We start from the raw sequence: 27,364 nt of genomic DNA, 5'->3' as shown, positions 1-27,364 counted from the left end.
AGGCGTTGGAGGTCAAAGTCGTTATGCCATGTGAAAATCGTACGGCATCTGGGCCGTCTCCAAGATTTTGGGTGGCCTCGGCCTGCCCGCTGCTGTGTGAGAATGAAACGTCAAGCCTGAGTAATTCGTTGTTCAATTTGATGCACTTCGATGGGTATCATGGTTTATCATTGGAGGATATGTTCTGTAGGATCTGGGCAATGCATCCTGATCTTTGATGACCCCTCATGTGCATGGATGGACGAAGAAGCCGAGGATGGGCGTCAGTAAGGACCTAGTGACGATATCTTTTGAACGATACACTGCAGTGTAATGGCTGACAACTCGTCTTCCTTTGCACGGTGCAATGTGGTAGACCAGAGTATGCTCATTGGCTGAATCCCCTGAATATGGGATATGTAGTTGTGGGACTGTTTAATCCGCACCTAACGTATGCCTCAAGTTTGGGTGCACCATGACTTCGATATGCAGGATTTAATGGGCCTCCGAGGTACTGCCACTGCCATGATTTAGTGTAGTAGCAGACCTCGGCGACGTTGTTGTTGTAACAGGGATGCCCACATGCACCCTTAAATCCGGAAGGTCAAACCCACCAAACGGTGAAGCTCACACCCAACACCAAGGCAACTGTCCTCATGACGCCAAAACACCAACGCCGACTTTGTACGACCTCGAAGTCGTCGCAGCCCTACCTAATCACCTCGGCCTCGGCAAACACGGCTAGACCCACACATTTGGGTTTCACTACCTCCTACTTTTTCTAGAATCGAACCAATCATAAATCACGGCGCATTTTGAAGCCGAGGCAGCTACTAGAATAGACACTAAAATCAGATCCTCGACAAGGAGCGGGCGATCTTCTCGTCGCCATTGCGCTGGATTCTTGTTCCCCGCATGATGGCGTGTTTGGAGGATGGAGAATCTCATTTCTTGATGTTGATGGTGAGATTTTCGCCTACGGCCCTGGAGCGCATGCAGTCATACCCATCCTCGTGCTCTGCTACTGGGCTAGTCGTAGAACGCCTTCCTTTCGCAGCGGAGAATCGATATACTTCCGAAGAGATGTGACGAATTAGACGATAGCACTTGTGAGCGTTGGCGTCAACGGTGTAGTAGAGTTTGGTCCGTTCCGCACTTGACTCGTTAAGGCCCGAGAACGTTCTGACAACAGCCTTGCAAAAGCAAAAGGAGGCGAGGACGCCACTGCTATTCGGGGGTTTATTCGAAACGATGGCTGAGTCTACCAGGGATTTAGATTCAGTAGCCTACCGGTGGAGACAGACATGCTCATCGAGGGCTCCGCGTGATGACATCGAGTACTCACTTCCGATGGTCTTGATCGACATATAAAGATGAGAGCTTCCTCTCCATGAATTCGATACCAGCGCAAAGCATCTTGCACAGGATTGAACTTGACGACATCTTTGAATCCCCTCCGCATGTACCAACAACATGCGTTCCACACTGCTCCTTCCTATCATCGCAGCTACGGCCTATGCCGCACCTGTTGAGGACATCCTCAAACGCGCAGGCTGCTCTTCCTACACCATCATCAACACCCGCGGTACGGGTGAAGCCCAAGGACCTTCCGCCGGTTTCCGCACCATGAACTCGGCCATCCAGTCCCAAGTCCCCGGCGGCAAGATCTACAACACCGTCTATGCCGCAGGCGCCGACCAGAACTCCGCTGCCGGCACCGCCGATATCGTCAGGGAAGTGAAGGCTGAACTTCAGAGCAACCCAGCCCAGTGCTTCATTCTTGAAGGGTACAGCCAGGGTGCTGCTGCAACAGTGAACGCGATGCCCCAGCTTACCGGCGCGAGCTTCGATGCGGTCAAAGGCGTCTTCCTGATCGGAGACCCCGAGCACAAGTCTGGACTGGCCTGCAACGTAGACAACAACGGTGGCACGACGACAAAGAACGTGAATGGTCTCAGCGCATTCGGGGGTAACTCCATCCCAACTGCGTGGATCAGCAAGACGAAGGATGTTTGTATCTATGTAAGTCGCAGCCCTATAGTCTGTGGTTTGTGTAAATTCCGCGTTGCTGACATTGTTGCAGGGTGATGGCGTTTGCGATACGACTCACGGCTACGGAATCAACGCTCAGCACTTGCAGTACCCGAATGACGCGCCAACACAGAAGTTGGGACAGACCTTTGTGGTGCAGCAATTGACGGCTTAGATCCGTGCATTTGCACTGTGCTGCATTGTACATGTTCCGGAATACGATTCCATTGATACTTGACTATTTTCTTCCTGTCATGTTATGGCACACTTAGGGTACATATATGGGTTATAGCTCGATCTGAGACGTTGCTAGATGTAACGAAACTGATCTATGAGACAACTGTGCGTACGTCATTCTTGAATGTGATTCTACGTGGTTCGACGCAAATCAGTAGCTGAACTCCCTCATTACACCTGATGCATCAGGTCCTAGGCTCCGAATCTTCTTGTTCCTCCACTGGTAATAGAACCTCATTCCAACGCACCCAACAGCGACCATGAGCAGCATCGCGAAGTTCGTCCAGTGCCCCGTGGGATATCCCTTCTCTTTCTCATCAGCCTTATAAATCCACACACCAACGATCTGACCCGGTGCTCCCCACGACACGTTCAAGGCGATTGCAAGCCCAGCAGCTGCTGTGGTGTGCATGTTGCTGCTCAGCCAACCTAGCAGCGGAGGGATACAAGAGAAAGCGCCACTGGCTGCGACGATTAGGCAGCCGTAGCGGGCGTGGTAGCTGTCTGCAGGAAGGACGGCGGATGCGAGGAACCCGACAGCGCCGATGGTGGAGAGGACAGCGGAGTGCAGAGCGCGCGCGTTGAAGTGATCAGATGACCAGGCGGTGACAATACTCACAACGTAAGCAACGGCGTATGGTGGAATAGTCATAAGCTGTGCCTGCAGATTTTCGTACCCTAAGCCTGCTGTGATGGTTGGAGTGAAAAGCGAGAGTGAACTGAAAGGCGCCGAGATGCCGAAGTAAATGATGTAGTGAATCCAGAGACGAGCATCAAGTATTGTTTCTTTCGCAGTCTCCCACGTCAAAGACGGAGCATCGCCCTTTGAGCCTTCCTTTTCGAGACGCGCGACGGCGAGTTCACGCTCAGCAGTGGTGAGCCATTTCGCTTCCTCGGGATAATCAGGCAAGAAGAACCAGACCGCCACGGAGGAAGCGCACGACGGTATGCCTTCCAGGATGAAGAGCCACCGCCATGAAGCAAGGCCTGAAACCAACTTCATATGACCCACGCCATACGCAATCGCGCCTCCGAAAGCGCCTGCTAGCGTTGCTGAAGCGAGAATGATTGCAACACGCATCGATCGCTCCTTCGCTCGGTACCAGAATGTAAGGTAGTAGACTAGGCCAGGAAAAAGACCAGCTTCGAACATGCCGAGGAGGAAACGCACGGCGGTGACAGTAGCATAGTTTTGGGCGCCTCCGAGGCCAATTGTACATGCCCCCCATGAGAACATGAGGAAGGCAATCCATCGGCTGGGCTTACATTTTTTGAGGAAGTAATTTGACGGAACTTCGAAGACGGCATATGCGACGAGAAAGACCATTAGAGCAATCGTGTACTGATAATTGGTCATATGCGTCAACTGTAGGAGGGATTCATTTTGACTAGCGTTGAGTGTCTTCGCATTGCCTTCCACCTGGTCAGTAGCGGACAATCAGACTCCAGAACGGTAAGGCTCACCAATATTGCTTCGATCTAAGTAACAGAGAAGGTAGATGGCCGCCGCCAGAGGAACGATCCGCAGATCTTGTTTCCACACCAGGGCCTTCGTTGCAACTGGATCGAAGTAGTCTTCAAGCGCATCGACGCGTTCGTTATTCTGTGCTTCGGCGTTAGATCTAAAACCCCGCAAATACTGGTTTAAGACCCACATTGTATTTCTCGAGATCCTTCTCTCCAGCTGCATCCTCGTAGTTCGACATCTTGCAGCGTCTTCGCGATTGCGGACAAGCGCACAACGTGAGAGGGAAAGGAGAAGAGCGCACGAGAAACCCAAGGTCCAAGAGAAACGGTCGCAAGCCTTTGCCGTCGTAGGAAAAGCTTATAGGCTCCCGCGGCAAAGCATCGTGCACGACTCATGCGAGGTCAGTGTCTGTGTCGTGATTGGTACTGCTGGACTCAGTCCCACATCCGCGCACACAGATATGCCGAACCCCGCAATCCTACCCCGACTGTGCGACGCAACTGTGCTACTATGTACATCTGGACTTTAGGAACAAGCGATGCTCACCTGACAAAACGGACGCCGGGTGTTTGGTGATGGCGTGCAGCTCTACGTTTCAGGACTAGTCAGACAGGATGGCTGAGTAAGCGCGCTGCCTAGCCCTTTCTGTCCATGTCGCCTCAAGCAACGTCATTCCTACAATCGAATCTTAGCGGTCTTCACTTTCCTATCAAGATGGCATCTCGCAGCTTCGAAGAAGTGCCTGTAAAGCGAGAGATCTTATACGTTGGCGGTGAATACACCACAATCACTGTGCGTTGTCTTCCCTATCCATGCGAGGAGAAGCTGAAACAGATGTACACAGGACGGAAGTCCAGCCCAATATATGACCGGCCAAATCTACGTGGAGAAGCTCACACCATCTATCGCATTTCGAAAATGTCCTATCATATTCATAGCAGGTGGAGGCCAAACCGGGACAAACTGGCTACATACGCCCGATGGCAGGCCCGGTTGGGCGCACTTTTTCCTGGCTTATGGATTTACTGTGTATCTCACAGATCAGCCCTCCCGTGGAAGGTCGGCTTGGTATCCTTCGGTTGGGAAGATGGGCGCTCTAAGCACGTTTGACATCGAATCTATGTTCACAGCTGTGTCCTCTCATGACCAGTGGCCGCAGTCGAAGCTGCATACACAATGGCCTGGGACCGGTAAGGTCGGCGATCCTGTGTTCGACGCCTTCTACGCTTCCCAAGTTCCCTACCGTCTGGACAGACTCGTCGCAGAGGATGAAAATGCGAAAGCATATTCGGTTCTGCTCGATCAGATAGGTGAAGCGTATATTGTCACGCATAGCCAGGCTGGAGCGTACGGATGGCGCATTGGCGATGCGCGACCGCACCTTGTGAAGGGAATCGTGGCTTTAGAGCCAAGCGGGCCCCCGTGCGAGAAGAGACCGCCATTCCAAGGACAGAAAATTCCTTTCGGCATAACAGATGGAAAGCTCGAATACGACCCATCAGCAGGCGCAGGAGGTGAGCATCTTAGATATGTCAAGGTTCCTGCGAAAAGTGAGGATCATTACGAGTGCATTATGCAGGCCGACCCACCAAAGAAATTGAAGAATCTGTCCAAAATACCCGTTCTGGTCGTTACATCGGAAGCAAGCTATCATGCCCCCTACGATTACAATACTGTAATCTACCTGTACGTAAGGCCGCGGTACGAAATAGATGTCTCCGACACAAACAACTCGTACCTAATCCCAGTCCTTTGGCTTACACTAACTTCATACCACACGTCTAGGCAGCAAGCCGGAGTAGAAGTGGAGTACGTGGACCTGCCGGCAGAAGACATAAAAGGAAATGGTCATATGTTCTTCATGGAGCTCAACAACATTGAAATCGCAGCAAGGGTCTTGAAGTGGCTCGACAAGCATTGATACCGATTACATATGCCTCAGTATGTGGCAGGGAGTATGCCCAGCCATCCTCCATCCGTCAGCAACGCATTTCCATTAACATGACCACCAGCTCAAGAAACAGTACCGTACCCGCCATATCCTGCAAATCTCTTGCACCCTCCTTCGGGACCAGGGTCTTCGTAGACTGAAGTCTTCGATCGAGCTTCGGCTGCATCATCTCACTTGGGCAGACTACACTTTGTCAGCTTACGTCAACCCTTTCTGATCACACTAACATCCTGGCGCAATAACGTTTGTCCTAATACCATACAGCACCAGCTTATTAGCGAACTGTTCAATCAGATGCACGACTGCAGCTTTGCTTCCAGCATATGCATAACCGCCCTGTAGCCGCGTGCGGGGAACGCCTCTGCGCTACTGACGGCAACGACCTGACTCCTCTGGAATACGTTGCCTTTCTTGTTTCCTTTGTCAATCAGATCCAGGAACATGAAAACATCATCTTTTGAGAATACACCAGCGTTGTGCACGGCGTATGTTTGCGTATAAGATTCGGCGCTGATCTCCCAAAACTTGTCACGGAACTCGAAAAGGGCGCATCTTTGCTCAGCGACAGCACTCGTGGGCCGTTAATGTCATAGTTGGCAATGAGCAGGATAATGAAACCATATGTGTTTTGTATCTGCTACAGTGCAGCTGCGAGGTCTGCTTTGGATGTGGCGTCTGCACGTATGGTGAAGATGTTTCTACTTGTCTAGACATCTTTGTTGCCTGTTGGAGTCCGACTCAATGTATTGACAGCGATCCTCAAGGAATTGTAGGTTCAACTTAGAAAAGTATTTAAAACTTCAAAGGAAAGTCTCGTACTGATGTATCGGATTTTTATTGCTGGCCAGCTAAACACACGAGTGTCACAAGGAAACATGGAATGTTCAAATGAGTGTCCACAACTCCATCACATGTACCAGTCCTCACCACGCATTGCCCGTGAGGGCGCCCATTCTACTCCAGACCTCATCACTCCGCCAGGTCTTTTAGTTCGTCCAGGTGCAGAGAATGCTCGACACCTTCTTGTCAAGGTTTGGCTGAGCAGGAGAAAGCGTGCGCAGATCGTTGACCCGGTCATTGCCAATGAGGACATAGCCTTCTCCACCAATGCGCTCGCAGTTGGGCAAGCTTTTTGGGAACAGTCAGCGTCCACAGAAAATGAGAATATGGAGTGCTAAGACGGAACTTACTCGTAAAGAGTGCACGTCTGCGCGGTGTGATCGTTCGGGTCGATCGCAGAGATGGAGTTGTTGTATTCTGCAGGGACGTTGACTACAGTCATGGCACGTAAGTGATGTGTTTGCTACCGAGCTGGAAGGGTCATATGAAGATAGACGTACAGCATTCGCCGTTGCAGATCTCATACGTGTCCGACGTGGGGGTGAAGTTGTAATCGTGCGAGACGAGAATGTTCTCCTTTTGGTTCCCGGTGCAAGTGACTGGAGGCTGCGGGGCTTGCTCGACGGGTGCCGTGAAGCCGAGGGCTGCGAGAGCCGGAAGAAGTACTAGAGAAGTCTTCATGATGGCGATTCCGAGTTTGGGAAGGAGCAAGACGCAAAGAAGTCGTCAGGTAGAAGTGTCTGCTGAGGGTAGCCAGAAGCTGTGTTGGATGGTCCTATGTTCGCACTCATCAGCTCCATCTTTATACTTCGTCGCTCATGCCAAGTTGATGCCTTCCTTCGACACTTGCTCTCATCTTAATCATATGTGATTCCTATTATATGGTTCAGTCTGCCTCGTGGTCAGGCACAGCATGCTACTCTCGTACATGCGATGCTTGCCCCAGGCTCTCAATGGTAGAATCAACCTCAATACAATGATATGTGCTCATTTAAGATGCCAAGAAGAGTTCTCACTGGAGATAGACTGTGGGTCAACCGCCTTTCACAATGTGATTGTGGCGTCTCACACGCTCATGACCATCGAGAACTTCATGCGTCCGTACCTCAAAGTCTAAATAGTGAGACTCCAGTAAAATCCGTCTCGGTTGCCCTATAGCACGGGCTATAAGATGAGGCGAATGGCGTTCTGGTCATTGCTTTGACAGTGATACTGTGGTGAATGTAGGAAGATGGATAGCAGCATGCAATCGTGACCACCAGATTTTCAAGTTGGAAGTGTGAATTGAGTCAACTCAATTGCACCGAGTGTTCTCAAAAAATAGTTGACTGACGGTTTCTATAGCACGTAGCAAGACGTTGGAGGCTCTGCATCCTTGTCGCCGGGTCCTCCTGGAGGTTGTTCGCATCAGCTGAAGTCATCCGCCACCTTGGAAAGAAGGCAATGCACTGGGCGTAATCAGAGCGCACAGATGACCTCTAGAAAGGTGTCAAGGTCTTGACGCCGTAGTCGCGCTTACGTGTACGAAGGTCGTTCCTTCCTCCATCATCTATGCTAAAAGCATGTCCTCATCTACACCTTATACGTCCCGAAGCGTCCTACCCGTATAGTCGCATCCTATAACCGTATCCTCGAAGATAGGATTGGAGGAAAAAACGCCTAGTTTTCGATGCAGTCTAAAGTTTCCAGATTGTAGCTCGCCTATAAGAAGCCTGCCTTCTGGTGCAGTTGCAGTTTCGCAATGGCGCATGTCAAACGTCGCGACAGACCCATTGCGGGCATGTAAGCGAGATCGAAGAACTCCATCGCTATGCGTTATCGCGATGCTGCGGGTAATGTTTATAGTTGTCGTCGTAATACCTAGGAGATAAGCAAGATGTTTGCGGAAACGAATCTGGCGATTTGACTGTGTGGTTAAGATTGAAATTGTTACTGGCGATGTGGTTGTCGAGAAATGTCGAAGTCACGGACGCGGGAACACCTCGCTTGGCTACGGTACGAGTAGCCCTCACGATGCCTCCTTGCCTCAGTCTCCTTCGTGTGATCTCCCAGTAGCGCGTCTCAACGAACGGCTCGCACGCGCCTGGCAGCCGCTCCTCCGCAATTACCTCACAACTTCTGCCATCTGCATATAAATGCCTCGCACCACAATGTGTAGAAAACATCCTCATCAGCATCCACCGCTTCTTCCTTCCCTTTGCAGCTTTCCATTCATTTGGCTGGTCCATCCATTCATTCCTGCCTTCTAATTCTTCTAAATATACTTCATTCTACATACCTTCTTTGTACCTAAGTTTTTAGCCAGCACAATGAAGTTCTCCCTCCTTCTCGTGATCGCGGCGACTGCTTCGGCGGCAGTCGTTGCACCCAGGCATCACAAAGGACGTGGTGGGAACGGTGGAGGAAACGGCGGGAACGCTGCGGCACAGCAGGGCCAGGCAGCGCAGACCGGAAACGAAGCCACGCAGGATGCGCAGACGGGCAACCAGGCGGCGACGGGAGGAAACGCTGCTACTGGAAACAACAACGCCGCGACGGGTGGAAACACCCAGACTGGCGACAACCAGGCGGCGACAGGCGCGACAGGGGGCGGTGCTCTTGCGAGGGGCGCAACGACCATTGTCTTGAAGGAGACGCTGGGTATTCCGGGCAACGAGTGCATCACCTTCCGCAACAACGGCGAAATGGTCGATGCTGCCTGCGTTAACACCGCAGCCGATCGCCAACTTCAAGCCTCGACCGTCAATGGTCAGCCCGTACTCGCAGTCCAGCGCTCCTTCACCGCAGGCTTCCGTCAGGACCTCGTTGGTGTAGATGCTTGCGTTGGTAATAACGGCACAACTTTCCTTGCACAGCCCTGCGACGATGCCAACTTGGACCCTGTTACCTTCTCGAACAACAACTTAGTCGCCGCGAGTGGTGCTTGTCAGAGCGGACACGACGGCGCTGCGCAAATAACAGTTGACCAGTCAGGCCAGAACTGTGCTGAGTTGACGAGCACCGATACGACGGCTACCCCTCCTTAGATGAGGACTGGAATGAACGCAACAAGGTTGGATGGGTGGGTGCTGGATGTGCGATCAGTTGGCGGTGGAAGTGTCGTGGAATAGTCGACGCGAACGAGTGCAGTATTTATCGCTCGACGCAGTGTGTGTGTTAACCTTCTCTTTCAACTAAATACTTGCCTGTTCAGATCAAAAAGTTATTACCAAAGTCCACATTCTCTCCAGAGTATGGTTTCAATCGATATACATGATGCAGTGCGCCATATTCACGCCGGGACATGACGGTATGACGGTGCTTCCAGGTTGTTCTACTCCCTTTGGCGTACCTTTGAGTGAAGGCTTTCGTACAGTGACACAAGGCGCTCGAATTTTTCCTCACATAGATCAAACATCAGTGTGATTAGCAACATACATCTCCCAGTAAAGCTGCGCGCAAGCTTTTGTTGCTGGATCCAGGGGGAGAATTTGAAGGACGTTCACAATGTCTTGACAATTGGCATCGTTTTGGTTGACCGGGGTCATTACATCGAAGCTTCTGAAGGAGAGTTTCATCTAATCTTCGTGCAAGATCATCATGGTAGTACACAAATTCTGTGCAACATTGGACTTGTTCCCGGAGTGTCATGTCGTGTTTTCATAGCTCCGCTGCAGCAGCGGTTTTTGCGCGCTAGACCAAAAAACTGCCGGCGGCCGGGTCGTTTCTCTTTCCGGGGGAGATACCAAATCTGTAAGCAGAACCGATTTCGTGCCATGGAACGTGCTCGAAAAGCCAGACGCCACGTGCTCAAATTGTGGGGGAAGCCAATGTCAGTGACTGGACGTTGGAGTGGCTTACCCAGTAAGTTTCTGTGTAGCCGCTGCTAGGCTGTCCAAGGTTAATTCCCCGGGAATCGGACCGCCACGTGCAGATGGCATCGCATTCACCTCGAGTGCCATCAATCCGCATATATTGCTGTCAGCGCATTCCTTGAGAACCAACATCAAGACGTTCGCTTTTGGGAGATATTAGCGACGTTCCTGGTTGTACGTCGCCCCGCAATGAACTGCCGGACCGGGGTCTTTTCCACCCCGCAGTTTTACTTGGTCCCCGCCTCGAGCACTACGTAATGTATGCGCCCCGGATTATCATCGGGGAATTGCAAAGGTGGACGAAGAGGAGTGGGTCTTCAGGGGACTGTGGGGAAGAAAGATCGTCTTGCTCGAGTCGTGCATGTGGGAACAATTCTGGGCGAAACATGCGGACACTGCTCGCAGATGTCAGTGTTAGACCCACGCTTATCTACCAAGAGGAAAGCACGAAGATCACATCTTCAGACCAGCCTTGCCCAGCGTACCGACTCGCCTTGGGGACCGACCGTTGTTCCATGGAGCCACTTCGCTACATCATAGATCACTTGGTAAACAGGCTATTCCATGTAGCGAGGCGCTAGGGATGGCGACCGTACGGATGACCCGCAGAAGGTCTGCCTTCCGCACCGGGCCATCGCTGTAAATGCAGCGAGCACCGAAGCTTGCATGGTAGAAAATGGCTAGCCAAGCGGCAGATTTCATCGATACCGCAAGGAATAAATGAGCTGCCTCGGCCGTGCTATGGAAAAGAGGTTCCCATTAGGGTCATCGTTGGACACGTGGGAAGGTATATGAACAGCCACTGATCTGGTGCCTGGTACCTCTAGGAATCCAATCTTCGTGGTCCTTCGACGTCAATATGCTGCAAACTTCGGCTTTGGCCTTTGGCCTCTTGCTCGGCGCTGCTCATGCGGTACCTGTTGCTCGATCCGAAAGTTGTCCCGTAGCGCAACTGAAGAACGGAACATATGAGGGTGTCCATGACTCTCAGTACAACCAGGACTTCTTTCTGGGAGTTCCGTATGCACAGGCTCCCGTAGGAGACCTCAGATTCAAGAACCCTGTGAGCCTAAACGAGAGCTGGACGGACAGCAAGCAAGCCGCGCAGTATTCCAGCGCAGTAAGTACTAAATATTCGCCACTATTGCACATTACTGACCGGCTCCACCAGTGCTATGGTTACGGTTCTGATCAATGGAACTATCCAGTTAGTGAAGACTGCCTGTACCTCAACGTAGTTCGACCGTCGGGATACGAGAACCAGACACTGCCGGTGGCGTTTTGGATTCATGGAGGCGGCTTTTACCAAGGCTCAGGAGTTGATCAGCGATACAACTTGTCGTACATGGTCAAAAACTCGGTTGAAATCGGCAAGCCCATCATTGGTGTGAGCATCAACTACCGTTTGGCTACATGGGGTTTCTTGAGCGGAACCCAAGAACTTGTAGATGAGGGCGGCTCCAATTTCGGTCTTCGAGACCAGCGATTGGCGCTCCATTGGGTACAGGAGAATATTGAGGCCTTTGGAGGTAGGTATCTGATCGAAGACTAGCGAATAAAGGCGCTGACAAGGATCACAGGTGACGCCGAGAAGGTCTCCATCTTTGGAGAGAGTGCTGGAGGCGCATCTGTCGGTTTCCATCTCACCGCTTATGAGGGACGCGACGATAAGCTGTTCCGCGGCGCGGTAATGGAGAGCGGAAATCCGATCTATTACAGGAGGCTCAACAGCACGCTAGAAAGCAATGCCAACATGTACAAGGAGCTTCTCGCGAGAACAAACTGCAGCAGTGCATCAAGCCCGCTTGAGTGTCTACGCGAGGTGCCGGCAGCTCAGCTGAACACGGCGATCAACTCTACCAGCGCGTCTCTGAACACAACGTTGGCTCAATTTGGACCTTTCAAAGATGACGACTTCGTTGCCGACTATGGCTCCAAGCAACTTGCCGACGGCCGGTTCGTGAAGGTGCCCATCATTGATGGCGCCAACTCAGATGAAGGGTCCGCTTTCAGTCCGGTGGGTATCAACACCACCGAGCAGTTCCGTGCTGCGATCATTGCTGCCGTTCCTCAAGTGTCGGGAGAACTTGCCGATCAGATTCTGGAGGCATACCCAGACAACCTCTCGGTCAATGTCATTGCCAGTTTAGGAGATACTCGTCCGGGAGCCCCTTACGGATCTCAGTTCCGTCGGTCCGCCTCTTACTTTGGAGATTACACCTTTATTGCCCACCGTAGGAAGACATGCGAGACTTGGGCTGCTGCGGGTCTCTCGGCGTACTGCTACCGCTTCAATGCGATTCCGGCTGGTCTACCTCCGCAAATCGGTGTCACTCACTTCCAGGAAGTGTCTTTCGTTTTCAACAACATCATCGGCAGTGGCTATATCCCCGCCGCAACGCCACCTTTTCAGGGCAAGGGCCAGAATTACATCGATCTAGCGAAGCTGATGGACAGCAGCTGGATCAGTTTCTTCCACGACCAGGACCCGAACTCGTTCAAGACGTCGGCGGCGTGGAACGGTACTGAAGAAGACTGGCCTGTGTATGACGTCGAAAACCCGCAGGATTTCGTCTTCGATGCGAACGTGACGAGCTACGCGGAGGCCGATACATACCGTAAAGAGGGAATGGCTCTTATCAATGAGCATAACTTTGACGTATTTGGCCGGTGATGCGGTTGTGGTCGCCCGGGCGATGTCGGTGTCATGTGGTCGAGCATAGCAGCGACGGGAAAGCGCGTTGTTTGTGCTGCCAAGCGGGAAGGAACAGAAGACCGTTTGCTGTTCACCACCGCGCTGTGCTCCGGCTCACTTTGTAAATACAACAGTCAATGAACATTAGTTTATCACCTCAAGTCTGTCTTTAAAACACCCCTAATCCCCACCGGTTCCGGCAAGCTACATCGAATTCCGCCGCGACTACCGAGTACATACAACCCAATGGCAGGTGTTTTCGAAGGCCTAAAGAACAGTTTGCTTAATGTGCTTCCCGTCGGCACAGCGCCTCAAGCAGATGCAGCAGATGCAGCAGAGGCCGTGTCGGACCATGAAGCTCAGAGTGAGGACGTCGGAAAGCCTCAGCAAGTGCAGCATGTATTTCCCAAAGCTCCCGGTAAATCGCCCCGCTCTCCTATTGCAACCTACTAGAAGACATTGCCGGCTCGCTGACCAATTCTTTAGACAATGAGTTCTACGAGATTCGGGTTGTCCCAGCGAAAGGCTACGGCAGCTTCGCGCTCAAAGAGCTGAAGCGTGGTACGCGCATCCTCAGCGAGCCGCCTCTCCTTGCCATCTCCAACCCAGATTACCTCACAAGCGACATTGAGGAGGCATTCGCGACGCTTTCGGAGGATAAACAGAAGGTATACTGGGGCCTGGCTTCCAGTCATGGCCAGGATCCCAAGAAATGGCCGAGTCATATCCATGAGAGCGTGGTAAGCCTAACTCCATTCCTACATACCGAACCTTTGACGGGTATCAAACTGACAGGGAATTTGACATACAGAAAGGTCACGAGGCCCAGCGGATCAAGGAGCAGCACAACGCCCGTATCGGAAAAGAACCGTCGCTGCTCAGCATCTTCCAGAACAATTGTACGCAATGCCGGGGTACACAGTAGGTGTTCAGGCTGGGTGATTGTCTAAGACTCTAGGCCTTACAACTCTAGGTCTGAGATTTTCAGGCATTCGTAGCAGGCTAGAACACCTACTTCACCCACTTCCTCATTTGTGGACATTACGCTGACTTTGTACCCCCACCTCTAGGCATGGAGATGGGCAAAGGCACCGGCATCTTTCCGAATGCATCCCGCTTCAACCACAGTTGCAGCCCGAATGCCAGTTTCAACTGGAACGAAAACATCCAGCGAGAGACGATCCATATCATCCACGACGTGAAGGCAGGCGAGCAGATCACCTTCTCATACTGCGACATGACACACGAGAAGACACTGCGGGCCTGGGAGCTGAAGCACTATGGCTTTACTTGTGATTGCCTTGCCTGTATCCGCGATGAAGACGATGAAGACGGTGTCGCACGTGAGGGTGTCGATCGGAGGTATCGCATTGCCGAGCTGGACCAGACAACTAGCTATCTGCGAGGCGCGAACCTGGAGATAGGAGTGAGAGAGCCGGAGTTCGTGAAGCAGCTGCTTGAGTTAGCTGTGCTCCACATGGAGATTGGCGACTACTCGATGAGGCTGGCAAATATGTGAGTATACCTTCACTCGACTTTCTTCCTTTTAGCTAATTGTTAGCAGTTACACCGACCTTGCTTTGGCCTGCGAATTTGCCGAGGACTTCAAGAACGGTCAGGATATGGCAGCCAACGCGCTTCGCATCAAGCGCGACTGCCAGGGCGACGACTCTCCGGACTTTGAGAAGTACAAAGTTATACTGAAGCGGCTGCATCGCAGCTACAAGGCATCGCAGGACGCGTAGGGTGGAGACATCACAACGGAACGGGCCGTGGCGTTTGAGAGGCGTCCATAAGACAGGTCTTTTCCAGGCATTGTCCAAGCAACCATATGATGCGGGATATGCAAATTTGTAACTCCATCCCTTCGAAAATAATAATAATTGAAATGTTTCGCAGAATCGAACGTCTTGCGGATAGATGAGCAGCGAGCAGCTAATTCCACCCCAGGCTAGGTCTAGCCCACAAAAAAAGTCCCGGAAACTCAGGGTCCCGAGCTGAGACACAGCTGAAGCATCCAACCATCACGAGTCCATAGCACGACTTCCATAGCATGGCCAGCAACGTCAGAGGCTCAGTGCCTCGCACACTACGCACGCCAAGTCGGCCTTCTTCGAAGCAGAAAATGCAAGACTGCCAGGGCCGCCAGAGGGCATGTCACCCAACCAAGCGCAGGGTGCGTCAGGATTCAGGAACAAGCGAAATCGACAGGGCGGTTAGCCACTGACGTCGACGCCGGTCCCTGCGTTCAAGACGGCTTGAAACTTGTCGCGCGCGTATTAAGAATATCGTGAACCCTGATCAATCTGCTCGCTCGCGTCTACCTCTTGCCTTCTTTACAATCTCGTGCATACGGCGAATCTACAAATTGTATCGTCTGATCGTTGCACCGCGTCGCTGATCGCTGAAAATACGGCCGTTGTTGCTGCGCCCCACCGGCTTCCCACCTTCCTTTCGTGGGCGAGAAGCTGCTGAAGACATCGAGAAATACAACAGGAATACCTTCACTCTACCTTCACAGACGTAACCATGGAGTCGATAGCTGCTTTGGCCGACCCCACGGCGACAACAGGAGGAGCTGAGATTGCGACGCTGGAGAACGACCCAGAGCACGCTCGAGCAACAGACGCGCTGTCCTCGGGAAAGCCACCTACACCGCCGTCCTCACAGTCGGGACTCTCGCTCAATCCCGCACTCGCACCCGCACCCAGCAGCAATGCGAAATCCCACAAACGCAACACCTCCCTCTCTCTCAACCCGGAACTCTCTCCCAGCCACGATGCAAAACCGCGCAGCTCGACTGACGCGACGCTGAGCTTAGGCGCCACAAGAGTCGCCTCGCCTACAACCGCCGATGCACCTACGACACCACCCTTCTCGCCCTCAAGCACCACGCCAGTGCTAGAGAATCCCGAGCTAGACTTTGAAGGCACCGTCGAGGTCAACAATGATATACCCTCGGAGAAGGACATGAAGCGCGTTGACGACCTCCTTGTGCTCGACTCCAACGGCGAAAGCCGACCCTTCAAAGACCTATACAAGGGCGAGGGTGTAGCGCCGCGCCAGCTCATAATCTTCATCCGACACTTCTTCTGCGGAAATTGCCAGGAGTACCTGCGCGAGCTGTCCGCCTCTATAACACCCGAGTCCCTTCTCGCACTTCCCGAGCCAACCTTCATAACCGTCATCGGCTGCGGGCGGCCAGATCTCATCGAGATGTACGCACAAACGACCAAGTGCCCTTTTCCAATCTACGCCGACCCCACCCGCAAGCTCTACGACCTCCTCAACATGACCCGTACGTGGGAGATGGGCAAAAAGCCCGAATACATACAATCCAACATGTTTTTCACTTCGGTGCAATCCATCGTGCAGAGTCTTAAGACGGGCAGCAACGCGCTCAAGGGCGGCGACTTCAAGCAGGTGGGCGGCGAGTTCCTGTTCGAGGACGGCAAGTGCGTGTGGGCGCATCGCATGAAACATACAAGGGACCACGCAGAGGTGACAGCGGTGCGGGAGCTGCTGGGCTTGGAGACGAAGAAGACTCCATTGCGGAAGAGGTGGAGCCATGGCGTTAAGACATTGAAAGACCAGGGGAGGGTCAGGAGTAGCAGCTGGGGAAGGGTGAGGAGCAAGAGCAAAGGGACAAAAGATAAGGAGGGCAGCAGGACTCCGGACATGGTTGAAGAGGAGAACAAAGACGTGGCTGTATAAGGTGGGCCATCGACTCTGGGTTGATAGGGAGTCGCTAGAGGAAGTTGTCGGAGTATTGAAGTGATACCACAAATTCGTAACGGCGTTGAGCAAGAGAGCTGTCGCGTGTGTGAGAGCATTCTAGGCGTTCTTTCCTGTTATACCTATTCACCATCAGGGTGCTCTTTCTTTGCGTCTAGCCTACACTTTAGTCTACAAATTTCATACCTTTGTCCTACATCCTGCATACGATCTACACTCCTCACTTGCAATGCTCGAACAGCGCCCTTTCCACGCCCTCTATCTCGCATCTATTTCTCAGCAGACGACGCACTACGGTTGCGGTTCCGTTCTTCGCCTCCGGATCTGGAAATACCTTCCGTAGCGGCTACCGTCGCCTCTGCTCCCCCCACAATAGGTCAAGATGCCCCGCGCTGGGCGTGCCCGCCGCCCAATCGCATGTACCGGCTTGCCATGTTGCGACGATGCGAGGCTCTCCCGAGCTCTATGCGACATTTGGCCTGGAAACGCGAGCAATTGGCGAAGTTGCTGGCGCTGCGCTTGCTGCTCCGATCAATCGCCGTGGTGAGGGGTCGCAAGTGCGACGGCGTCATACCCCACCAAACGAGTGATAAAAGAGTCGCAGGACGCGCCGCGAGAGATTGGCCCTTTAAATAGCTTCTTCTACCTACCGTTCTTCGCGTCCGCATCTTCTCTTTACCTTCTGATACCCCTTCGCTTCAATCGAAGACACACACAGACACAATGCCTGCGGATACTGTAGGAAAGGTGAGCTTCCCAGCTAGAGCTTGCTATGAGCTCCGCCGTCACGAATTGTTGCTAACATGAGCAGACCATTACTTGCAAGGTACGTTCTCGCCGTTGAGAAGCCGTTGCGAGCTTCCTCTGCCTCCTTCCGTTCGTTGGGTTTCGAGACTAGCGTCCCTGAGGCCATTGCGGGGCCAGCCGTGCGGATCCGCAAATACAATATAGAGTTCCACACGCAACTGCACCGAGGTAGTTGACGTGCTGGGAAGCAAGGACTGCGGATATCCATGGAGCTTGGAGATGTTTCACTGAAGCTGATTATGAAATAGGCGGCTGTTGCATGGGAGGCTGGCAAGGATCTGTCCATCGAGGACGTTGAGGTTGGGCCGCCCAGGGCACACGAGGTCCGCATTGAGATCTACTACACTGGCGTCTGCCACACAGGTAAGTTCTAACCTCCTGTGGATGTTTACGGCAGCATTTTGAATTGCGGAAGCTGTGAGGTTGTCCATATGATAGTTCGAGTCAGATCAAGATCAAGCTGCTAATCTCGACAGATGCCTACACACTCTCCGGCAAGGATCCCGAAGGTGCTTTCCCCATTGTCCTTGGTCATGAGGGCGCTGGTATCGTGGAGTCCGTCGGCGAAGGCGTCACCAACGTAAAGCCCGGTGACCACGTTGTTGCACTCTAGTGCGTCTTTCCCAACCCTCATCCACCTTCAAGGCTCCTCTAACAACATCCAGCACCCCCGAATGCAAGGAATGCAAGTTCTGCAAGTCCGGAAAGACCAACCTCTGCGGCAAGATCCGTGCCACCCAAGGTAAAGGTGTCATGCCCGATGGCACCTCGCGCTTCAAGGCCAAGGGCAAAGACCTCCTCCACTTCATGGGCACATCCACATTCTCGCAGTACACCGTCGTAGCCGATATTTCTGTCGTCGCCATTACTGAGAAGGCACCCATGGATCGCACATGTCTGCTCGGTTGCGGCATCACCACCGGTTACGGCGCGGCCGTCATCACTGCCGGAAAGGGCGGGCTCGAGAAGGGCTCCAACGTCGCTGTTTTCGGTGCAGGTTGCGTCGGTCTCTCCGTCATTCAAGGTGCTGTAAAGAACGGCGCGGGCAAGATCATCGTCGTCGATGTCAACGACAGCAAGGAGGAGTGGAGCAAGAAGTTCGGTGCTACGGACTTCGTAAACCCCACCAAGTTGAGCGGACAGAGCATCCAGGAGAAGCTGATTGAGATGACCGATGGAGGTTGCGACTACACTTTCGACTGCACTGGCAACGTCAACGTCATGAGGGCGGCGCTCGAGGCATGCCACAAGGGCTGGGGAGAGAGCATCATCATTGGTGTTGCGGCAGCTGGACAGGAGATCTCCACACGACGTATGTATACCTTGACCCAAGCATTGCAAGTGAGCCATTAGCTAACACTCACACAGCCTTCCAACTCGTCACCGGCCGCGTCTGGAAAGGCTGCGCCTTCGGCGGCGTAAAGGGCCGCACCCAGCTGCCCGGCCTCGTCTCCGACTACATGAACGGCGACCTCAAGGTCGACGAGTTCATCACGCACCGCCAGCCGCTCGACAAGATCAACCAGGCATTCGGAGATATGAAGGCGGGCGACTGTATCCGGTGTGTTGTTAACATGCGGGAGTGACTGGCCGACGCGCGAGCGAGGTTGTAGTATGATAAAATGCGTAAGCAAGGCGTTTTGAGCTGCGGCTGGGATGGGAGATGTACATTTAGTAACGACCAGAATGTCGGATCATGAGGGATATTGGACGGCTGGCATGAATGGAAATTCAAAAGCATTTACGAACCGTAACTTGTAGAGCTCACAGTCTGTTGTCCTGGGTGTTATGTTGCGGAAGGCCTTGAATCCTCGAGGTATGACAGCCCACGTGCGTATCTATGCCTGTCCAAGTCGGCGGATCTTTATGGTTACGGGGTAGGTGAGTAACGTGTTGACGTGGTGGTTGACGAAGAATACAGAGTATGATGTTATAATTATGAGGGTGAGGAGGAAGGCAAATGCGGCGAGGAAGAGAGGTGAAGTGGGTTTGGAGATGATTTCAGAATCATTGAGGACAGGAAGTTTTATGAGGGGGTGGGGAAAGTGAATGGGGCGGTGGGTTTCGTAGGGAAGAATAAGCTGAGCGTACGAAGCGAGTGGGTGAGGTAACACTGTGAAAGCGTTCGACTACGCTATGGAGCTAACCTTTTGAGGTCATATTGCTCGAGTCTCCACGGAGACTAATCTACTCGGGTTATTGGTTGAGAGAGGATGATAGATACTCAACTAGATGTAGTTGTGGTGATTGAACGAATCGTTCTCGATTCACATGAGGGCCGTTAGCTTGCAGTGAGACGAGAATGCAGCGGCTTGATTTCATTATATGAAGGGAATCTGAGCTATGCAGGTGTGCATACATGACTTGTGTAACAGGTGTCTGGGTACATTAGGCTATATACATGCTGGGGGTAGCTGCCACACTTTCTGTATGCGCCAAGGCCGTCGACGTGGCCTGGTTATCGTTATCGTATTCTTATTGCGAGCATCTGCTCCTCCAATGGCTACTCGTCCTGGCTTGTTCGCACGTGCTGTAGGCAACAGCGTCTGACGGCTGAGCGAGGCTGAGCTGGATGCATGAGCCACGGAGAAGAAGCAAGGCTCTACGGAAGTTTTGTCGCGCTTCCACTGAATCCAGATCAGTTATGACCCAGTAACGAATTGATGATTCAAAGTTTCTGAGATACGAAAATCCGGTCTGCGCGATCAAGGTCGTCTCAATTCCACAATGTCGTCAACCCGATACGAATACGCACCACTAAGTCGACCAAGGCAAGAAGTCAGGCTTCTGCGCATCCTTCCTGGCGATGGAGACGTCGAGCTCACCGTCCAACATTATGATATTGAAGATTGTCCGGCATATGTTGCGCTGTCCTATGAGTGGGGTTCTGAGCAAGAGCCTAAGGAAATCCGCATCAACGAAAGAAGCTTTCAAGTCCGGCAGAATCTATGGGATGCTTTGAACGTTCTACGTACAAAGCAGTTTGAGGGAGGAGTATTTGACACTGAGTCTCCAAGATTTTGGATAGATGCCGTTTGCATCAGTCAAGCTCATTCAGCCGAACGAGGCCACCAAGTCAGCCTGATGGGTCGCATATACCGCCAAGCGTCTCACACCATAGTTTGGCTTGGTCCCGAAGCAGCCTCTTCTGATTTGGGCATGCGTCTTCTCAGAGACCATCCTGCAGATGGATGGGCCAGCTCAGACCGAAAATGGTCGGCAATCAAAGCACTTCTCAACCGAACTTATTTTCAAAGAATCTGGATTGTGCAGGAGATCGTACTTTCTAGGAGGATTGACCTTCTCTGCGGATCTTCCATCTGCCCATGGGATCGTCTTGCTTCTTTCTGGGAGTCCAGGGTACTGGGGAAGAACAAAATGGCCGACTTGGTGCAATTTCGCATAACGGACATTAAAAAAGCGGTAGAGCTTGTTGTGGCCAGACAACAATTCGAGGCTGGCTGGTACGGAAAGGATCCCAAATTTTGCATGCTCCAACTATTGGATCTATCCCATCGAAGGCATTGTTCGGAATTCCGTGACAGAGTCTATGCGCTTTTAGGTCTTCTCCCAGAAGGTCAGCAGCTTGTGGGCTTGGAAATTGACTACGAAGTTGGATGCGAAGAGTTGATGATACGTCTTGAAGCAGCGATACACAGAGATGGGGACGCAACTCAGCACTACATACTGCAGGCATTCGAACAAGAAGCTTCAGAGGAAGCGCGAGGTAGAGTCGCATGGTACTGGGTTATCAGTGAAGTGCTACACCATTTCAGCAACTTCGTATTGGGTGGCTTCGACAGGTTGAGTTCAATAACTACGTATAGAGATGGTGCATTGCTCCTCCAGACCATCTACTGGATTGTTGGCGGATACGGTGTCAATTTATTCCCGATCACAAAAGAAGATGACTTCGCTATTGCGGCTACATTTGGAACAAATACAGCGTACCAAACGGCTGAGCTAACATGTTCAAGGAGGGAAGCTAGCTTCGGGCGAGACACTACCTTCACCATCCCCTGCATCTACTATGTGGGTATGCTCTCATATCATATTGAGTTGACCCATCAACCTGAAATCCCTCAAGTCTCACCAACGGAATACGTGAGGACGGAGAGACGGTCTCTAGAGTGCCAGTACTTGCTTCAGAGATTCAACAAAAACGCTCAATCGATTCTACAGATGCGACAACGGATGGCGGAATTAGAGAGTGAGGTATCCACAGACCTTGAAACGACAACAGAAACACTCTTGCCGGCTCATGTAGAGCGCGCAGTATTCGCTAATCTATTGGCACGTCTGTACCAAGACCAAATGCACAAGTCGTCTACATATGGATGGCCCGAGCGCAACGCAAAGCTCGATAATTTCCTGAAAGATGACTGTCCAAGCAACACAGATCTCAGTACCTTCCTCTCGCAGTCTTTGTTTGGATATTATCGCATGACTATTGTGAAGAAAAGCAGTGTCAAGAGGCCCAAGCCGCCTAAGGGCTTTGGACCTATTCAGTCAGTCAAGATCATAGAGAAATCCGAAGACCACGAGAATCCACCCTTGGTACAAAGGATATGGGTGGCTTCGCTTTTCAGAAACACGTTGGAGCAGCCAGACAGTAGACGTTCTAAGAGGAAGAAGCGCAATTAAAGAGACGAATGCAGGTATGATGCACCATGGAAGACTTCATCCGATATATCTGACGATGCGGTAGCGTTGTCCTCTCCCAGCTACATCCGTTGCGTTAAGAACGTATCGCCATCCTAAGGATCTGTCGTCGGGGTGTCTCAAATGTAGATCTTCTTCCTTTGGGACAACATCCCTCCAGTTGAGCAGCTCGCCGCGCTTTGCTCGCCCCTCCAACTTTTCACACCCATCTCTCGCTTCTTGACTAAGATCGTCTTCGACTTTGCTGTAGTCTTCATTGTGTGTGAGACCAGGTCTACGGTCGTCACGATTCAGATTCCAACAAGATGCTGGTGACCAATGTCCCATTTTGGTTACTGATCGATCTCCTCTCTGCTTGACCCTGGTGGTCGGTGATTTGAACGCGCCACGGCACTTGAGGCATCTCTGCAAAACTAACCTGCAGGTGCAATAGGCGAAAGCAAGCATGTAATCTCAAGCGGGGGAGCACCTCAGAATAAGAAGCATGCACACAATTTAGAACAAGTGGATCAAGGTCAGTCCTATACATGGTGGGGAATGCCGTCATGGTCTTGCGCTGCGTTGGTCTGGCGGCCACTAGCACGAAGCTTGTGTGTCATTGGTACACATCATCTCCACGACTTCAGTGGGAGATGGCTCTAATGTAGCGCAGATCCGGGGCAGATGGCCCACAGGCCATTATATTGGAAATGGATTGCATTGTGCCTGGCTGCAACGAAGTCTGGCGCTAAACTCGATCTGAGTCTTCCAACCCGAAACAGTCCCCCAGCGCAACTGCGGGAGACATCGAGCCCAGTTGTGCTGCGAAAAATGCTGATCTGTCAGAGTCCGTCGTGCCATTGGAACTTTTAGGAAGAACGCTGCTGATTGCGATCAAATGGTGCGTTGGAATTCACGTGACGCGGAAAGCGTGGCAAACGTTCGCATGCTGAATTGTTCGCACCTGAGACTGGAGCGAATGTTCACAGGACTGGGATAAAGAGTGATCTCCATTTGCTTCAGCGATGGGTTTTACCCCCTCCGTTCAGCTACCGTATCAGGACGTAGTTACTCCGCGAGATGTCGCAACGAAATGAAGGTCGTTCATTAGTCAGCAGTCTTCGCCTAGGTAGGCGCTCCGACCTTCCGACCTCGAATATCTCTCCTTCAGTACCCAACAACACACAATGTCGTCATCGCCATTTCTTTCATTACCAGCTGAGATTCGAAACCGCATCTATGGTCTCTGCACACCTATCTATGCTTACACTGAGGAGTTCAAAGGCCTGTTGCTGGCTTCACGCCAATTACACTACGAGTACGAGAGCGAAGCCCTGAACGCCATGCAACAATTATTGGCTTCCATCAAGCACGAGTGGCCCTACTCCGCAGAAGTACGTTTTGTAAGGCCAACGGCCTTCAGCAATATCGACACAGTCACCGTTCAGCTACCTCTGTCTTTGTACTTTTCTGGCTCAAGGAGTGAAGAATGGTCCAGATATGACGCGTCTTCTAAAACACGAATGGAAGCTTGCCTGGTGCCATTGTATACGCTATATCTATCAAAACTCACCTTCACATTCTATGACGATTCCGCAACATTCATCAACTGGACGCCCTGGGTTATTCCCCGCGGCTTGCTGTACGATATGCTCAACCCTCTACTCTTCCTTACTCCATGGCCTCAGCTTGGCGTTCTCGACCACCCTCGAACCTTCCAATTAAACCATCAGGACGTGAATATTCGAGGGTTAGCATACAATTGGAGCAGTTCCAAGGTCGCCCATATGTCCGATCTCAACACCTTGGTACAAGCTGACGTGGAAACGGCCAATTACTTCCTGTATACGTCGCGTTGGTTTCAGAGCCGCCGCGGGCTCGTACATAACTGGGGACGTGATTCAGACTCTATATGGTTCGACCTCAGGAGGCTAGGCAAAGACGGACTCCAGAGCTGCTGGAATGGATACAGTTCGCCGTCTTCAACACGAATGTGAATATCGACAATGCAATATGAGGGTGCAGTTTTATAATCTCATTATAGTCCAAGTCGGCCTAGGATAAATCACCAAATAATAAACTTCTGAAAGCTTAGACATCTACTTTCAGATTGACGTGTGAGAAGAGAATCCTTCGTTCTGGCCCCCACTGCGGGACAATTAGCCGGAACGCTGACCGGGCGTCACGTGGCCACACAACAACCTTGGAAGTACTGTACTATACGCGCCCTAGGCACCAGTGTTTGCACGAGATCACACTGCCATCACATTTCCATCATGTCGCTTTCGTATATCGAGCGCCTCCCGACCGAGTTGATCCAGCCTATTTTCCTCGCATCCGGTCCGAATCTCGCCCTGCCTCTTACCTCCCACTACATCGCAGCAAAGCTTTCACACAAGTCTACCTACTACGCAGTGTGCACACAATACCTGAAGAAGCGCCTTATTCACAACCCAAATGTTTCGCTCAATCAGACTCGACTATTTGCGTCGAAATGGATGACGTGGGAATACTTTAAGTCATTTCTCTTCGACGCTTTCGAGCATATTGGCTGTCTTTGCGGCAAGACTGCACAGGAAGGATGTTTCGACGCCCAATGGCCGCCAAATTTCGAGGATGCAACGGCCATGACATTCAGCCGCAGTCATTGCCCGGCGCTAACATTTGTCAAATGTCGTTTACCTGTGAAGTTACTACACGGACCCTGGACGCAAGACAAGATTCAGTTTCTGCGGTTCCTGCTTTGGATGACATCCATGACTGTCGAATGGGCCAACCCTGAGGTTTTGAACATCGTCCGCGAGGGAAGAAGGCAGGCTTTCCTAGAGAAAAACCTGGAAGCTGTGCAGCTGTTCAATCATAATCGACGTTTGGGCAGATCACCGGACTTGGGCTCAGTACGATTTGCTGTCATTGAAGCCGACTGCGTCAGGTCAATCGTCTACGACACGATGGCGAGCGCCCGATTGTCTGGCTCGAGAGGCAGAGACTGGGACTGTGCCGAACTAGACGAGTGGTGCGAAAAGCGCATCGAGGCTGGAGATCCGAAAGGAACGTGGCTGAAAGTAAAATTACAAGAGCTGAGGCAGGTCGATATCTTCAAAAGTAGGGATGGGGATTACGAGCGCAAGATCTATGGAGAAATGAATGCTGAAACTGGAGATTACGATGACGAGGGGGATGAGTTGGTAATCAATGACCTGAATTGGAACAAGGTAAGAAACTTCTCACCTGTCCCTCGTCACACCTACAATCCATCGATGGTGGTGCCCCCATACTGGTATGTCCGCCTATACCTGTGCGGATCCGAGTAAAGTCGTCGCTCAACGAATGCGTTGTTGCTTTGTTCGAGATGGAACTTTAGCCCACCGTATGTTATTGTTGAAGCGCCCCTTCGACTGTAAGTGAAACGGCCCCCGTATAGATCGAATTCATTGACTCTGTGAAGGTAATTCACCCCGGTCCCGATGTCGTCGGGTCTTCTGATAGCTAAGATTCTTCCAGAATGTCTTCTGTGTTGGGTGGTTCTATACGAAACACCGGATCAGCAGTCCCTTTTCCATCCACGGGATCTTAGTCCCGACACTGGGAGACCCATACAGATATGGACATTACAGACACATGAGGAATCGAGTCGAAAATGCCCCGCCACCACCTCCTATGCTTTTCTGTCGTCGGTTTCTTGGAAATTCGGTTCGGTGATGTTCTGCTTACCTGGGCCCGCCTGGAGGGTGGCAAGTGAAGTTACGTTCTCGATCACCAAGGCTCTCACAGGACGTCTTCGATGCCGGATAGGTTCACATAGTTTCCCGCACCGTACCAACCCTTCTCCAGTCACCGGCTTTCACGATTCGTACCATAGAATATTGTTACAAACAGTCTGGCCACTACAGACAGATTGAAAGCGGGCTACCAGCTCTCTTTTGGGTTCATCGATACTACGGACCGGTGAAATTCTTCATGTTTCAATCCGTATACATGGTAGTGACTGAACTTGCGTGCTTAGTCGCTAAGGCTTGACAGGATGTTTGCTATGCCGGCTGGATATATTGGGGGGTCGAGAACTCACCATATAATTTTCGCTCCATCCACGATATCTGCCCTCGTCCGACGGCATACATATACAACAGTGTTGGATGGTATAGGAAAATGGAGAACCGGATAGAGGGCGGCCCGGTACCTCCACCTTGGTTGCGCCTCATGATCAGGAAGGACAGCAAGTATCGATAATTCTCTGTTTGACATCCGCCCACGGTCTGATAAGTTATATATTCAATCACTAGGTTAATTACATGATCCCTGGCCCAGCAGTCCAAGATCTGAGGAAGACTCGAGCTGAGCTTTATCAGAAACCTTTCGTTCGCTATTTCAGGTGGTTTTACGGAGAATTAGGTGACCGAGACCCGCGTATCGTACATTCACCAACGCAAAGAGACGTGCACCAATCCGCTCAGACCAGACGAGTTGTCACTTCTGCTTTCACTTTGTTGCTCGAACCACCCACAACGGATCCATGTGTTGTAACCGCAGGAAACCCAGCATCCCCTCTCCCTGCAACATCCTCCCATTCTCATCCGTCAGCCTCCCGCCATCCTCATCTCTTGCACACAGATCAACAATTTCGATGTCCTTCCAACCAGCGAAATGCAAGTAGTCTCCAACGAGCTGCAACCTCTCCTCCGTATCCAATTCAAGCCATATCCTCACCGCCTTCGTAGGAAAACATCGATTGCTGATTACCAGATGAACTTTGCCGCCCAGCCTCGTGCTTTCCCTCAAGCTCCGCAACACTTCTACTGGCTGGACTAAGTAGTCGATGCTGACCGTACACGTCGCACAATCGAGTTCAGGAGATTTCCTTCCTCCTTCCGACAACTGCGTTCGAATATCTGGGCTCTCGTTCAGATCCGCAACTACTGCACGCGTGGGATGGTTCTTGAATAGCTGATTCCGATCTAGCTCCGCCTTGTTCATGCCGATACCATACACTTCTAGATCATGGCACTTGACGGCTTCGACAAACTCTTCAGGATACCAGGAATGCCAGGAGGTACAGAAATCGAGAACGCGACCTTTTGGTGGGATCACGGTGTTGAAATACGCGGTTAGGCGGGTGATAGCTTGAT

At 51.8% G+C, this 27,364-nt stretch overlaps 11 protein-coding genes across 11 annotated transcripts; 9 read left to right on the top strand and 2 right to left on the bottom strand.

Annotated features, from left to right (window-relative positions):
- Positions 1–1,452: 1,452 nt before the first annotated feature.
- N0V89_006800 (uncharacterized protein) lies at positions 1,453–2,185 on the top strand (the record flags this gene model as incomplete). The annotated part of the gene is made up of 2 exons (XM_056215567.1): positions 1,453–2,001; positions 2,063–2,185. The coding sequence occupies 2 exons, from the start codon at positions 1,453–1,455 to the stop codon at positions 2,183–2,185; spliced, it is 672 nt and encodes a 223-aa protein (XP_056069814.1).
- A 213-nt stretch (positions 2,186–2,398) lies between these two features.
- On the bottom strand, positions 2,399–3,953 carry N0V89_006799 (uncharacterized protein; the record flags this gene model as incomplete). The annotated part of the gene is made up of 3 exons (XM_056215566.1): positions 2,399–3,660; positions 3,712–3,850; positions 3,903–3,953. The coding sequence occupies 3 exons, from the start codon at positions 3,951–3,953 to the stop codon at positions 2,399–2,401; spliced, it is 1,452 nt and encodes a 483-aa protein (XP_056069813.1).
- A 413-nt stretch (positions 3,954–4,366) lies between these two features.
- Positions 4,367–5,636, top strand: N0V89_006798 (uncharacterized protein; the record flags this gene model as incomplete). Its single annotated transcript, XM_056215565.1, has 2 exons — positions 4,367–4,507; positions 4,560–5,636. The coding sequence occupies 2 exons, from the start codon at positions 4,367–4,369 to the stop codon at positions 5,634–5,636; spliced, it is 1,218 nt and encodes a 405-aa protein (XP_056069812.1).
- Positions 5,637–6,652: 1,016 nt separating this feature from the next.
- Positions 6,653–7,187, bottom strand: N0V89_006797 (uncharacterized protein; the record flags this gene model as incomplete). The annotated part of the gene is made up of 3 exons (XM_056215564.1): positions 6,653–6,794; positions 6,857–6,938; positions 7,007–7,187. 3 exons carry the CDS (start codon positions 7,185–7,187, stop codon positions 6,653–6,655), a joined length of 405 nt encoding a protein of 134 aa, XP_056069811.1.
- Positions 7,188–8,815: 1,628 nt separating this feature from the next.
- On the top strand, positions 8,816–9,532 carry N0V89_006796 (uncharacterized protein; the record flags this gene model as incomplete). Its single annotated transcript, XM_056215563.1, has 1 exon — positions 8,816–9,532. The coding sequence occupies one exon, from the start codon at positions 8,816–8,818 to the stop codon at positions 9,530–9,532; it is 717 nt and encodes a 238-aa protein (XP_056069810.1).
- A 1,687-nt stretch (positions 9,533–11,219) lies between these two features.
- Positions 11,220–13,034, top strand: N0V89_006795 (uncharacterized protein; the record flags this gene model as incomplete). The annotated part of the gene is made up of 3 exons (XM_056215562.1): positions 11,220–11,480; positions 11,532–11,889; positions 11,941–13,034. 3 exons carry the CDS (start codon positions 11,220–11,222, stop codon positions 13,032–13,034), a joined length of 1,713 nt encoding a protein of 570 aa, XP_056069809.1.
- A 267-nt stretch (positions 13,035–13,301) lies between these two features.
- N0V89_006794 (uncharacterized protein) lies at positions 13,302–14,800 on the top strand (the record flags this gene model as incomplete). Its single annotated transcript, XM_056215561.1, has 5 exons — positions 13,302–13,473; positions 13,509–13,795; positions 13,867–13,954; positions 14,126–14,570; positions 14,620–14,800. The coding sequence occupies 5 exons, from the start codon at positions 13,302–13,304 to the stop codon at positions 14,798–14,800; spliced, it is 1,173 nt and encodes a 390-aa protein (XP_056069808.1).
- Positions 14,801–15,584: 784 nt separating this feature from the next.
- On the top strand, positions 15,585–16,769 carry N0V89_006793 (uncharacterized protein; the record flags this gene model as incomplete). The annotated part of the gene is made up of 1 exon (XM_056215560.1): positions 15,585–16,769. The coding sequence occupies one exon, from the start codon at positions 15,585–15,587 to the stop codon at positions 16,767–16,769; it is 1,185 nt and encodes a 394-aa protein (XP_056069807.1).
- A 744-nt stretch (positions 16,770–17,513) lies between these two features.
- FDH1_1 (formate dehydrogenase (NAD+)) lies at positions 17,514–19,183 on the top strand (the record flags this gene model as incomplete). Its single annotated transcript, XM_056215559.1, has 6 exons — positions 17,514–17,537; positions 17,602–17,616; positions 17,846–17,960; positions 18,074–18,209; positions 18,263–18,909; positions 18,966–19,183. The coding sequence occupies 6 exons, from the start codon at positions 17,514–17,516 to the stop codon at positions 19,181–19,183; spliced, it is 1,155 nt and encodes a 384-aa protein (XP_056069806.1).
- A 1,141-nt stretch (positions 19,184–20,324) lies between these two features.
- On the top strand, positions 20,325–22,241 carry N0V89_006791 (uncharacterized protein; the record flags this gene model as incomplete). The annotated part of the gene is made up of 1 exon (XM_056215558.1): positions 20,325–22,241. One exon carries the CDS (start codon positions 20,325–20,327, stop codon positions 22,239–22,241), a length of 1,917 nt encoding a protein of 638 aa, XP_056069805.1.
- Positions 22,242–24,514: 2,273 nt separating this feature from the next.
- N0V89_006790 (uncharacterized protein) lies at positions 24,515–25,552 on the top strand (the record flags this gene model as incomplete). Its single annotated transcript, XM_056215557.1, has 1 exon — positions 24,515–25,552. The coding sequence occupies one exon, from the start codon at positions 24,515–24,517 to the stop codon at positions 25,550–25,552; it is 1,038 nt and encodes a 345-aa protein (XP_056069804.1).
- Positions 25,553–27,364: the final 1,812 nt, after the last annotated feature.

This window comes from Didymosphaeria variabile (assembly GCF_027946475.1).
Source record: "Didymosphaeria variabile strain IMI 356815 chromosome Unknown scaffold_5, whole genome shotgun sequence".
In the NCBI taxonomy this organism is placed as follows: domain Eukaryota; kingdom Fungi; phylum Ascomycota; class Dothideomycetes; order Pleosporales; family Didymosphaeriaceae; genus Didymosphaeria; species Didymosphaeria variabile.
The sequence above is the reverse complement of the archived record's forward strand: the minus strand, read 5'-3'. Positions and strand labels throughout refer to the sequence as shown.